The sequence below is a fragment of the Oncorhynchus masou genome, chromosome 30 (genome assembly GCF_036934945.1).
Source record: "Oncorhynchus masou masou isolate Uvic2021 chromosome 30, UVic_Omas_1.1, whole genome shotgun sequence".
Lineage (NCBI taxonomy): Eukaryota > Metazoa > Chordata > Actinopteri > Salmoniformes > Salmonidae > Oncorhynchus > Oncorhynchus masou.
The window spans coordinates 18,431,156-18,444,092 of record NC_088241.1 but is presented as its reverse complement, the minus strand read 5'-3'; the positions used below and the strand labels follow the sequence as shown (position 1 = coordinate 18,444,092).

At 50.3% G+C, this 12,937-nt stretch overlaps 2 protein-coding genes across 5 annotated transcripts in view; one reads left to right on the top strand and one right to left on the bottom strand.

The window, feature by feature from the left end:
* The window catches only part of LOC135522227 (tyrosine-protein phosphatase non-receptor type 23-like), a 29,889-nt gene extending 19,942 nt beyond the window's left edge, over positions 1-9,947 (top strand). The window contains 22 exon segments of the mRNA XM_064948298.1: positions 625-701; positions 816-865; positions 995-1,126; positions 1,232-1,312; positions 1,545-1,676; positions 1,783-1,830; positions 1,937-1,993; positions 2,146-2,204; positions 2,358-2,437; positions 2,537-2,717; positions 2,829-2,974; positions 3,266-3,586; positions 3,678-3,832; positions 3,975-4,126; positions 4,359-5,523; positions 5,526-6,345; positions 6,348-6,871; positions 7,170-7,354; positions 7,469-7,573; positions 7,682-7,820; positions 8,000-8,116; positions 8,711-9,947. Coding sequence (XP_064804370.1) covers positions 625-701; positions 816-865; positions 995-1,126; positions 1,232-1,312; positions 1,545-1,676; positions 1,783-1,830; positions 1,937-1,993; positions 2,146-2,204; positions 2,358-2,437; positions 2,537-2,717; positions 2,829-2,974; positions 3,266-3,586; positions 3,678-3,832; positions 3,975-4,126; positions 4,359-5,523; positions 5,526-6,345; positions 6,348-6,871; positions 7,170-7,354; positions 7,469-7,573; positions 7,682-7,820; positions 8,000-8,116; positions 8,711-9,283 — 5,299 coding nt within the window. The 3' untranslated portion in view covers positions 9,284-9,947.
* A 120-nt stretch (positions 9,948-10,067) lies between these two features.
* The window catches only part of LOC135522228 (sterol regulatory element-binding protein cleavage-activating protein-like), a 37,308-nt gene continuing 34,438 nt past the window's right edge, over positions 10,068-12,937 (bottom strand). For all 4 annotated transcript variants that reach the window (XM_064948301.1, XM_064948299.1, XM_064948300.1 and 1 more), the window contains exon 21: positions 10,068-12,916. In XM_064948301.1, coding sequence (XP_064804373.1) covers positions 12,671-12,916 — 246 coding nt within the window. In that variant the 3' untranslated portion in view covers positions 10,068-12,670. The remainder of the gene's footprint in view (positions 12,917-12,937) is intronic.

Below are 12,937 nucleotides of genomic sequence, written 5' to 3'. Positions count from 1 at the left end.
CTGGCTCAAAGTAGAGGACAGATTGACTTCTTCACAACTTGTATTTGCGAGAAGCATTGACATGTTGAATGCACCAAGCTGTCTGTTTAAGCTATTAGCACACAGCTCGGACGTCCATGCATACCTCACAAGACATGCCACCAGAGGTCTCTTCACAGTCCCCAAGTCCAGAACAGATTATGGGAGGCGCACAGTACTACATAGAGCCATGGCTATATTGAACTCTATTCCACATCAAGTAACTCAAGCAAGCAGTAAAATCTGATTTAAAAGAAAACGGATAAAATACACCTTATGGAACAGCCGGGAATGTGAAGAGACACACACACTATAACATACTCACTATACACATACACATGTATTTTGTGTTGTAGATATGTGCTTGTAGAGTAGTGACCTGAGGGAACACACTTATTAATGTGTCATAAAAATCTGTTGTATTGTTTTTAAAATTGTATATAACTGCCTTAATTTTGCTGGACCCCAGGAAGATAAGCTGCTGCCTTGGCAGGAACTAATGGGGATCCATAATACATACAAATACAGACAGGCCCATACATGTAGACACACACCACACCCTCATGTATGCAAAACAGTGTGTCAACAATTTCCTTCTCTTATCAGGACAGAAATATTTTCTGGAAAAACAGTCACTCATGATGACATCAGCTATGAGCAAGCCTGCATCCTCTACAACCTGGGTGAGTTGAACCATTGAGTGGTGAAGTGTAAAACTGACCTTCGATCCGCACTGAGGGCCTAACCAGCCGTCAAACAGCTATTTCCTGATTGCCATGATGTTGTCTTCTCTGTAGGTGCTCTCCACTCCATGTTGGGAGCCATGGATAACAGGGTGTCAGAAGAGGTGAGCAGAAGCAACACGTTAACCTCTCTCTCCATGACATCTCACACGGACATTGTATTGTCCTCCTCTTTCTATCACTTACCTCCTCACTCCCTTCTGTCTCCCCTCTCTCTCTCTCTCTCCCTCTAGGGGATGAAGGTGTCATGTACACACTTCCAGTGCTCCGCGGGGGCCTTCTCCTACCTGAGGGACCACTTCAGCCACAACTTCAGCGTGGACATGAGTCACCAGATCCTTAACCTCAACATCAACCTCATGCTGGTAACTATCGCACACACACGTGCCCCACACACACGTGCCCCACATGCATGTGTTCTCACACGCATGAACACACACACTTCATCGTGGTTATTTGTCTCCATTCAGGGTCAGGCTCAGGAGTGTCTCCTGGAGAAGTCCATGCTGGACAACAGGAAGAGTTTCCTTGTAGCCCGCATCAGTGCTCAGGTAAATTTCCCTTCTCTCAACACAAGACGTAGTAGCAGGGCACGATTACACCCTCTAGACCTCAGTTGCCATAGAGCACTGTTGTTCTCAATAGGAATCAAACGGGGCGGGACTAACTGAACTTATCCAATAAGAAAATGCAAATTATTTTCTGTTGCAAAACGTTTCGCTACGGTGTGCCCTAATGAGTATGACCTAGGTGTGCGACTGTTCTGTTGTTGGCCTGGTCTAGGTGGTGGACTACTATAAGGAGGCGTGCAGGGCTCTGGAGAACTCTGACACAGCCTCCATGCTGGGTAAGATCCAGAAGGACTGGAAGAAACTGGTGCAAATGAAGATCTACTACTTTGCCTCCATCGCCCATGTGAGTTTGAGACAGGACAGTGAGTTGTGAGGGAGTGTATTGCGAATGTGTTCTCAATTTGGTTTACGGATACTCTTTTTTTTATTGAATAACATATTTTTTTCAGCTGCATATGGGGAAGCAGGCTGAGGAACAACAGAAATATGGAGAGCGGGTATGTCACCTTCTTGACTATCCCTACTCCCCCCGTGTATATTCCTCTGCATACCTCCATTCCTCTACATACTAATGTCTCTCCTTATACACCTGTTTTTCTAAAGCTGGCTTACCTGCAGAGCTCCTTAGACAAACTCAGTGAAGCCATCAAGTTGGCCAAGGTACAGTCACCTTCCAATTGACTCTTGTGTGTAACCTTTGTCATTTGCCATTCTGAAATGGATTCTTTTGCATCTGTTACAATAACAAAGGAACTGTCTTTATGCTCCTTCCCCTCAATGCCCTCTTCTCTCATTCTCTCTTGTTTGAACAGGGTCAGCCGGACAGTGTGCAGGAGGCCTTAAAGTTCACCATGGACGTGATAGGGGGAAAGTAAGCAGCTATAATCTCTACTGTATATTCACTTATGATTGTGGGTAGGTTGGTACAATCTTTACCCTTTGAGATTGGTAGACAGTCACACACATTCTTTCTGCTCCGTCTTCTCCTTTTATTTTGATATTCCTTATCCCCTGTCCCTTGTAGGTTCAACTCTGCCAAGAAAGACAATGACTTCATCTACCATGAGACTGTGCCCTCGTTGGAGACTCTTGCTTCCGTCAAAGGTCACATTGAACCCTGACCTCTGACCTATCCTCACACACAACCTCTCCTGCATTTCATGTACTATATTTGGATTTTCATTGTCATCATGTCCTCTCTAGGTGCCCCCCTGGTGAAGGCCTTGCCCGTGAACCCAACTGATCCCAGTGTCACAGGACCAGACCTGTTTGCCAAGCTGGTGCCCATGGCTGCCCACGAGGCCTCCTCTCTCTACAGTGAAGAGAAGGCCAAGTTGCTACGGGACATCATGGCCAAGATAGACAGCAGGAATGAGACTCTAGAGTGAGTAGGAGAGTCGGAGAGGCTGTGTGTGTATTTGTGTCGTCTAGGGACGCCTATTACGATTTAATATAGTGACTTTGTGTGGTTACTGACGTAGCTCTGGGTTTACAGGCAGTTTATGGACTCTCTGGGTCTGGAGCCAGACTCAGTAGATAACCTGGACATGTACAGTCACATCCCCCCCGTACTGATGGAGAAGTGTGCTGCGCTCAGTGTCAGACCAGACACCGTCAAGAGCCTCATTCAGTCCATGCAGGGTGAGTGGTTGGGCCTGGGACACACACGTACACATGTCACACACACACATACAGTGGGGCAAAAAAGTATTTAGTCAGCCACCAATTGTGCAAGTTCTCCCACTTAAAAAGATGAGAGAGGTGTAATTTTCATCATAGGTACACTTCAACTATGACAGACAAAATGAGGGGGAAAAAATCCAGAAAATCACATTGTAGGATTTTTAATGAATTTATTTGCAAATTATGGTGGAAAATAAGTATTATTATTATTATGCCTTTCGATACTATCCCTATGTCTCTCTCCCTCAGTCTTGTCTGGTGTATTCACGGACGTGGAGGCGTCTCTGAGGGAGATCCGGGACGTGCTGGAGGAGGACGAGGCCGGGGTGCGGGCGCTGCAAGAGGCGGTGGGAGGAGGCCCTGCGGCAGAGCTGCACCCCCAGGCACATGCCCAGACCCTGGCTGAGATCCGCAGAGACCTGGAGAAGTACATGGAGGCCCATGAGAAGGCCAGCTTCACCAACACCGAGCTGCACAGAGCCATGAACCTGCACATCAGTAACCTGAGGCTGCTGGGGGGACCACTGGATGCCCTGAGAGACGCCCTGCCGAGGCCCCAACTCAACCAGGGTGGGTATAGGAAAGTGGAAAAGAGTTGTGGTGTTTATGGTGTCATTTGGAGTGTGTTTCTAAATGTGAGTGTGTGTGTGTGTTCCTACAGAGGAGGTGGCGGGGCTGCAGTGCATGAAGAGGATCCTGGGTAAGGTGCAGGAGATGAGGGACCAGAGGAGCACCCTGGAAAAACAGCTGCGTGACCTCATCCAGCAGGACGACATCACTTCCTCCCTTGTCACTACCGAGCGCACTGACATGAAGGTACAAGACATTGTGTGCGTGTTTGATCTTCAGGAAATTCTAGACTAACGCATGCTTCTAAACACACTATATGTAACATTTGCCTCTCTCTTGCTCTCTCTCTCTCTCTCCCCTCCCTCTCTCTCTCCCTTCCTCCCTATAGAGGTTGTTTGAGGAGCAATTGAAGAAGTATGAGCAGGTAAAGGTGTACATCGACCAGAACCTGTCTGCCCAGGAGAACATCCTCAAGGCGCTGACGGAAGCCAACGTGCAATACGCCTCGGTCCGCAAGGGCCTCGCCGAGACGGAACACAAGTGAGCAAGGTCTTGGGAAGGGTTTTTGTGGGACACCAGTACTATTTGTCAAAGGACGCTGTTCCAGTCCAATGCAATAGGGACGGGGCCAATAAAGAGAATCAGAACACACAAACAAATCGGAGCAGACAAATGGAAACACGAGAAACATAAGCATTGTTACTGAAGAAGTTCTCACCTCTCCCTTTCTCTTCCTCTTCTCCTCCTTCCTTTCTCTCGCTCCAACTCTCAGGTGGAACGGCACGGTGCAGACCCTGGTGGCGTCCTACGAGGCTTACGAGGACCTGATGAAGAAGTCCCAGGAGGGGAAGGAGTTCTACGAGGACCTGGAGACCAAGTCCTCCCGCCTGCTGGAGAGAGCGAAGACTCTGTGTCAGGGCAGGGAGGAGGAGAGGAAGGCCGTGCTGGACAGGGAGACCCAGAAGAATCCCCCTTCTCGGCCCACTGCAGCCAAACCGTCCCTGGGGTCCAAGGGGGGCTCAGACGTGGACTCTGCCTGTTCTAGTCTTGAGGATGCTGAGCTAGCCCAGATCAACGCTGCTATACTGAGCCTGGGAGGAGACCTGCCTGATGAGCTCCGTAGTCTACCCCCCGACCACCCCTCCCTGCACTCTGCCCTTCGCCCGGGACCTGAGGCTTTCCTTCCTGGTGCCAATCTGGGTGGCAATGCTTCAATACCCTGGCCAGGGGCACCTGGGGCACCACTCTATACCCCTCAGTTCCCCCCAAACCTTCGCCCGCACCATTTCCCTGGCCCGCTCCCCGCCCAGGGTTTCCCTCGCGGACCCTTCACTCAGCTACCCCCCCAGCAGACCCCTGTTTCTGGCTATGGCCCTCCCCAGCCGCAAGCCCCCCAAACTGGGGGAGTCGGGCCTGCCCGTGCCCCTTTCCGTCCCTCCACTACTACAGTAGATAGTATCCAGACCCCCATCCTCAGTTATAACTCAGCCCCACGCCACCCTGTACCACATACTGTCTCTGCAGGCTACGCTGTTCCCCCACAGATGGGTGTGTACCCACAGTACATGACCCAGCCTGGGGTGCCCATGCAAGCGCCCAGCCAGGTATCACACCAACATCCACAGCAGCAGTACCAACACCCTCCTGGGCAGCTGCCCCCTGGCTACCAGTCTGCCCCAAGGGCTATGCCCGGGCCCCGACCCCAGGCCCAGCAGGGTTACCCACAGTACATGCCCCCCCAGCACCAGCCCCGACCACCCATGCCCCCCCAGTATCAACAACCATATCCTGGTCCGCCCCAGCCACAACCCCAGCATGGCTACCAGCCCCAGTTACCACAGGGCTATCAGCCTCAACACCCTCAGCAGGGCTACCCACCCCAACAGCCCCAACACATGATCCCAAGGGGCCCTCACCCACAGATGCCCCCACTGCCCAGCCCATGCCCCCTGTCTCCCAACCATACATGCAACCTGCCAACCAACAGATGCCCCCGCACCCTCATCAGCAGATGCTACCTTCCCAACAACAACAAATGCATCTCAACGCCCAGCAAATGCACCCTCATCCACAAATGCACCCTGGCCCTCATCAGCAGATGCCCGCTAACAGCCAGCTGATGCCCCCAGTTTCCCAGGCTTACCTGCCCCCCACCAGCCAGCCCATGCCCCCTGGCCTGCACCAGCAGATGCCCTCTGCTTCCCAGCCCCATCATGTCCACCTCCCTCAGGCTTACCTGCCCAGGGCCCCCCTCCCATCTCTGGGGCCTCAGATGCCCCACCCTGGTCAACCCCCCCAACATGTCTACCAGCCCCAGTTACCACAGGGCTACCAGCCTCCTATAATGCCTCATTCAGCCCCCCAACAGTCCCAGGCTCCCCAACCTGTAGCCCCCATGACCCCCACCATGTACGCTACTCCTTCAGGTGTGAACGGCTCTCCTGGGGCCCCACCACAGCCCACCTCTATGGGCCAACCGCGGCCTCCTCCCCAGCACATGATTCCACCAACTGCTGGAGCTCCTCCAGTGGCCCTCCCACCTAATGTCATCCTTCCCTCGCCCTCACCTTCCCCTTCTCCCTCCCCAGGCCCCTCTTCCCTAGGCCTGGCCCCCCAGAGGCCCTCCCCAGCCCCCACCCCTGGCGGTCCACCCTCTCTCCCTTCCTCCTCATCCCCCTCCACCTCCCTCTTCCCGCGCCAGAACTCCATCACAGACGACCTGCTCTCCTCCAGCCCAGAGAGCCAGCCCGGCGGCCCCAAGGCCCCGCCAACGTCCTCCAACCCACCAAGGCTGACCCTCAGGACGGGGAGCGCCGCAAGAAGAGCTCCCAGGGCATCCGGCTGATCCAGGGCGACCCGTACCAAGCCCCCGAACGCGTAGCCCGCCTCTGCGGCGAACTCGAACGCTTCCGGTTGGCCGTGGAGTCTCTGGAGCGCCCGTCGGTGGACGAAGGTGGCCTGTCGCCGCTGGATGCCCGCTGGAAGGAGCTCCAGGAGGGGCAGGAGAGGGACGCCAGGCAGCTGTCCATCGCCATCGCCCGCTGCTACACCATGAAGAACCGTCACCAGGACGTGATGCCCTACGACTGTAACCGCGTGCTGCTGCGCTCGGGCAAGGATGACTACATCAACGGCAGCTTTGTGGAGGAGCTGTCGCCCTACTGCCCGCGCCTCATCGCCACGCAGGCGCCACTGTCGGGCACGGCCGCCGACTTCTGGCTCATGGTGTGGGAGCAGAAGGTTTCGCTGGTTGTCATGCTGGTCTCAGAGCAGGAGTTAGATAAGGTATGAACACACACTCAGGGGAGAAGGAATGGGTCATTCTAGGGGTCGCTCATAAAGGCTTACTACTGTGGGTGGTAGATGTACCACCTGTTTGTTTTACCCAAGAAGGAATAAAAGGTAGGTAAGGAATTAGATAATGCAGGACTTTTATGAGATGGTTTATTTACTTCCAGACTAAACATTTGTGAAAACACATTTATTATTTAATTGGAAGTTATCGGTCCATATTTTGATTGACACATTGTCATTTATTGAGAGAACCCCAACTCCTAGTCGCTTCTTTACTGTGTTTCCGTAGGGAAAGGTTTTGCGATATTTCCCGACAGAACGCGGCCAGCAGCTTGCTCAGGGACCAATCACAGTCACCCTGACGACGCAGAAGACCACGCCCACCCACGTGGAGCGAATGATTGGCCTGCAATATCGTGACCAGAGCCTCAAACGCACCGTCATACACCTACAGTTCACCTCCTGGCCTGAGCTGTGAGTCCACACAGTAACAACTGAATAACCACTGTATGCATGAAAATTAATATCTGGCTATCGAATACCATTTCACTTCTTCTCTCTCTCCCCCCCTCCCCCTCCCCCTCCCAGGGGTCTTCCTGAGAGCAAGAGCAATCTAATCTGCTTCATCCAGGAGGTTCATGGATACTACCTGCACCAGAGGCCCTTACACACACCTATTGTTGTGCACTGCAGGTAACACACACATGCTATTTTATTAAGATCACCAAACATCATGATGATTAATCAAAACCAAGTGTTTGTGAGTATTGCCACGAACCCGGTCTCTCTCCGTGACCTCAGCTCTGGCGTGGGGCGTACCGGCGCCCTCTGTCTGCTGTATGCAGCGGTACAGGAGCTGGAGGCAGGGAACAGCATCCCTGACCTACCTCTACTGGTCAAGAAGATGAGGCAGCAGAGGAAGAACATGTTGCAGGAGAAGGTTAGAGAAACACACCTAACGACCTCATGCTTTACAAGGGGTTAAATGTGCAGTCTCGTAAGAGTGACGTCACATAGGCATGTTCTCTAGTAAAGCTCAAGCCCAGTGCATTGAGTCAGTGTTGTTTGTTGGTGTGATGGCTCTTCAAGTTGTCTCCTCTCTCTGGTGTCTGTCCACAGCTGCACCTGAAGTTCTGTTACGAGGCGGTGCTGAAACACGCTGAGCAGGTCCTCCAGAGACACGGCTACCTCCCTACCGCCCCTTGCAGCAAGACACCCAGCACTGCTGCCACCAAGGTAAGCCCAGTCTCTCACTGAGGCAGTTTTTGATCCTTTTGGCATTCAGGCTTCTGAATGGATAGTGAGTAGTGGTGATTGAAGTCGTAAATATGCTCCTATTGAAAATGTAATTGGAAAAATAATTTTATTTGCACTTCGACGTAAGCTAAAATTGAGAGGCCCTATAGATGGGTTAGCTGACAACGTCACGAAAACTATATGCACGCTTCAATGGGGCAGAAGTATATGAATTGTTGTAATTCTGGATGGTCAGCTAGCTAGCAACAATGACAAGAAACTTCCATGTGGGGAGTTGTTTCAGCTAGTTTTATCTTGTTTTCACTGATTTCATGTCAATGTCAATATGGCAAAAAATTTGCTAGCTAACCAACAACTGTAATGATGTATTTGAGAGACATTGTGCACATTTATGTTTTCAATAAACATTGGAGACAAAATATAGTTTACATGTTGTTGACAATCTAAGCCAACCCTGTCTGTTTTGTCCCATAGTTGCGCACGTTTTGCTACTGTTGCTTCACAACCAACCCGTCTATGCGACACTACTACTCACTCCTGTCTAAATATTGTCTGGTTGTCTTTTCCCTGTAGCCTTACTCTCGCCAGGAGTCGCAACAGGACATAGTTCTGGGAGGTGACATGACCATCAGCTCCATTCAGGCCACCATCGCCAAACTCAGCATCCGGCCTCCCAGTGCCACTGACCCAGCCCTCGACAGTGGCGCTTCCTCTGGTCTGGAGGACCAACCCTTCAACCCCCCCACCGACCTGCCCTTGGATAGAGAGCGAGAGCCAGCCACCGCCCCTACCCGGGACCCCTCTCCCAGCAAGACCCTACTCTCCTCCCCAGAGAAGGTTCAGTCCCCATCACCCAATGGTGTGGATGCCACCGCCCCCACAGCCAATAACCATGCAGTCCCAGAGGTGACCCCTGATCCAGCCCCTCCCTCTGGCCCGGCCCCAAACTCCCTGGAGCTGCTGGCCTCTCTGACTCCCGAGGCCTTCTCCATGGAGGGTGGTGGGTGCAAGGGCAAGCACCGTGTCACTAAGCAGAGCTTCCTGCAGCCTGCCGAGGGCCAGGGCCTCCACCAGGGGCCCAGCGAGGAGGGGGGAGACGACCCCCTGAGCAGCCTAGACCCGCTCTGGAGCCTCAACAAGAACTGAAACACAGGAGCCACGACGCCCTCTTTCTTTCTCACTTCATAGCCATGTGTCAAACTGACCTGTAGCCTTTAGTACTAGTTCTTCTTGATTCTCTGATTCTTAGTTAATGAACCAAAATGACTAGATTGGTGGAAACTCCAAGAATCACAACTAGAAGTGCTTAGTGGTAGGGGCTAGGGGTTGGTTTGAACCTGGGCCTTTGTTGCTTCAGGGGTCATACATTCCGCCTCCCATCACTGGTGGCCTGGCTGTGCTTCTGGGACCAAATCATGGAGCACTCGTCTTTTCTTTCCTTCTCTTTGTCTGTGTTTCTACCTGTACCAGATGGGACTGTTCTTCACTCCATGCTTCAGAGCTGGCCACTCGGCATCACTACAATCCCAGCACGCCCTCCTAGCAGCAGTTTCTATGGTCCCCTCGTACAGCTGGTCGCTCCAGGCACGGGGTTGGCTTGGGCTCTTCGTGTGGACTAAGATGATGACGGTAGTGACTGATATGGTTCCACTAAGGTGATGCAGACAGCGGCCAAAGGGTGGGGGAGGAGCCTGCAGACGAAGGTGTCGTTGTGGTAACCGCATGCATACATGAATCGGCACGTCTTAAGATTTTTTTCTTGTCTTTCATTAACTGTAAATATATCTTGAATAAATGTAGACTACCCTCATGGTTGACTACTGTATTTAAAAGACACACCCACAGCTTATGGAATGTTTGAATTGATGTATGGTTTATTTCTCAAGTGAGTATCCACTTTTCTACAAAAATCACAGACTAGACCACATGACAAGGTATCAAAGCCTCTTTATTTGGAAATTAGTACAAAGTTTTGCTCCCGTGTTAAAAATAGTCCAGAACATTTGCTACCGCCACTACAGTCTGTGTACCCTAGCCAACCGAAGGGCGGAGGGGGGCAGAGCAGGCCTATGATTCCACAAAAACAATATTTACACCGGTTTCTCTCTGCCCCTCCCTCTGTCAACTATTTTGTAGGACCAAAAGGAACATGGGCTGTGTTCCAATTATCTTAAATGCTTCCCTTCTCATCTCCTTTCATCACTACTGATAGTAGTACAGTGGCAGAACACTGGAAAACATATGTAAGAAAGGTCCTGTTTCATAAACATTCTAATGTTTGGAGCATAGTGCTCGCAACACCAGAGTTGTGCTGTTTAATTCCTGCATAGGCCACATTGTGACTGAATGTGTGTGAACTGCTGCAATGGATGGATGTCAAATAACTATAACATCATTATTTGCAAGCAAGGAGATAAGGAAAGGCAGCTTAAAAGGACTTGGAACACAACCATATTTTACTGCCCAACACAGGCAGCAGTTTATATCCTTCAACATTCATTCCTTAGAGACCCAAGTCATCATCATCAACCCCCACCCCCCACCACACTGCCAGAAAGAGACCATTTGGTCAGGAAGTAAAAAATGATCTTCAAATTATAAGTGAATCTAGACACTAAAGCATTTACCTATTATTTACACAAAATAAATTAGAAATGTTACAATAGAACATGGGAGCACAACTCCAGTCCGTCTGGGTTTTCGTTTGTCTTCAATTCATGTTATTGATAAACCAGGAGACGTCGCAACACTTGAGGACTAAAGCTGTCCACCCTGCATTCACAAGTCTGATGTGTGTGTTTCTGAATGTCTTTATGTTTCAGTGTGTGTGCATTTCAGAGGGTTAAGAGTAAGTGCACAAGTTAGTGTGTTATATTTCTGTATGTAGAAGTTGAGGGGATTTGCTTTTCAATATCAAGCGGACCTACATTCAGCTATGGGTGTAAGTAACCAGCTATGGGTGTAAGTAACCAAGTAGGCTAATGTCAAGCCCATTACACGCTCTCTGAATTTCGTGTGTCTGCAGGCTAGCGCTACGGTCACTCAGAGCTAAGGGGCTGGAAGAAAGGTTGAGTTAGTAGAGGGGTCCAAGCTAGAGGGTACCATCAAACTCCTCATATTCCTAGTCTGAGGCCCTCGCTGACTCCTTTGCTCACTTGAAAAGACTGGCTGGGCCAAGTTGGAGTTATTACTGGTACACTAACCCATCCTCTCCTGTTATGCCTGATAGGGTTCTCAAACTCACAGAGAATTACAGAGATAAGAAATAAGGGAAAGTAAAGAGACCGTTTCATTGTATTGGGAAAAAACATAGGAGACAGAGACACTCAGTTGTAAGATGTTTTTCAAGAGGAAGCCATTTTAGGCATTTAAAAAGTAACGTGATTTCCTCAATGGAACCTTTCGTCAGAGAACAAGACATATACAATGGTAGCATGACAATGTTACCAACGTAAAACAGTGCAATTGAATATATTCATAATCTCAAATGATCTGACATTTCTCCTGGGCCCAGTCAACATGGGAAGAGAGCAGCAAATGTAGAGCTACCACAACTTCAGATGCACATCTCAAATTCAAGCAGAAAGTGTAGAGGTATAGAGCCTCCTACAGCTAAAAGGGCTCTTAGGGGCCCAGATGGGTCCTCTTGCAGCAACAGTAGCCCTAAAATCAGAGCCTGAGGCTTGGTAAGGCTAGGAACCTCTCCCCCTCAATCTCCAACTACAAGAAAACACTTCAGTTCCAAAATATTCATATTACAAATATTCATCATAACCAATGTTTAAAAAAAATAAAAAAATCTAACCCTACATTTATGACATCTGCACATTATATTATGCACATCTCAAATTGTTACTTTAAAATGTATCACTAATAAATAGATTTAAACATAAAAACAACCCCCTCTCAAGGTGCATTTCATTACAGTAATCGTATCCAGTTCTCACACACAATAATGAAGGATTTTTGTCAGCAGTGTTTTCACCATAAAAAGGGACTGTTTCTTTCCCAGGACACAAAACACACACATGCTAGTAACTGCTTAGCTTAGCCCAACAGCCCTCAGACCTCATGACATGAGCCTGCCACACTGATTGGCTGGTGTGGTATCAAACACTCCACCAATGACAGCATCATAGAGTGCAGTGACAGACTGATTGTTGGATGGTAACCCCTTGGATACAAACCCCCTGAGCTACTAACAAGGGTCATCTTTCTGGTCAGACAGACCTCACCCTGTGGCAGGTTGACCACTTGTAAGTCTGTCTGTCTGTACATCTGTCTCTCCAACCAGACATTAGCTTTATAAAAAAAGTTATGTATTGCTATAGAAATGCCCTCCCACCTAATCGGGTGAAGTGCTAACGATCTAAAATAGCCAATCACGTCAACTCTTTCCAAGAAGATTGTCCAACTGCAGCGTAGTGTAGGGCCAAAATGAGTTGCGTTTGCAGGTATCCCCATTGTCAGTACTGACCATTTCATCTACTCCTCCAGGCCACTGTGTGGCGCCTGTCCTAGTTCTGCTTCTGCTCAGTCCAGCTTCTCCAGCACCGAAGGTACATAGACCAGGCTGAGCTCGGAGCCAAAGTCGCAGATGATGGCGGCGTTGTTCAGCACCACGAGCTGGCGGACCCCTTGGCCGTCGCTGCTCTGGCCCAGGTAGACCGTCTGGAGGAGGTCCCCGAAGTTCAGGTCCCAGAAGGACACACAGCCCTGGCCACCTGTCACCAGGAGAGACTCAGAGATGACCCCCAGACTAGCACCACAGCCCACCTCCTAGGGGAGAGGAAAAGAAAG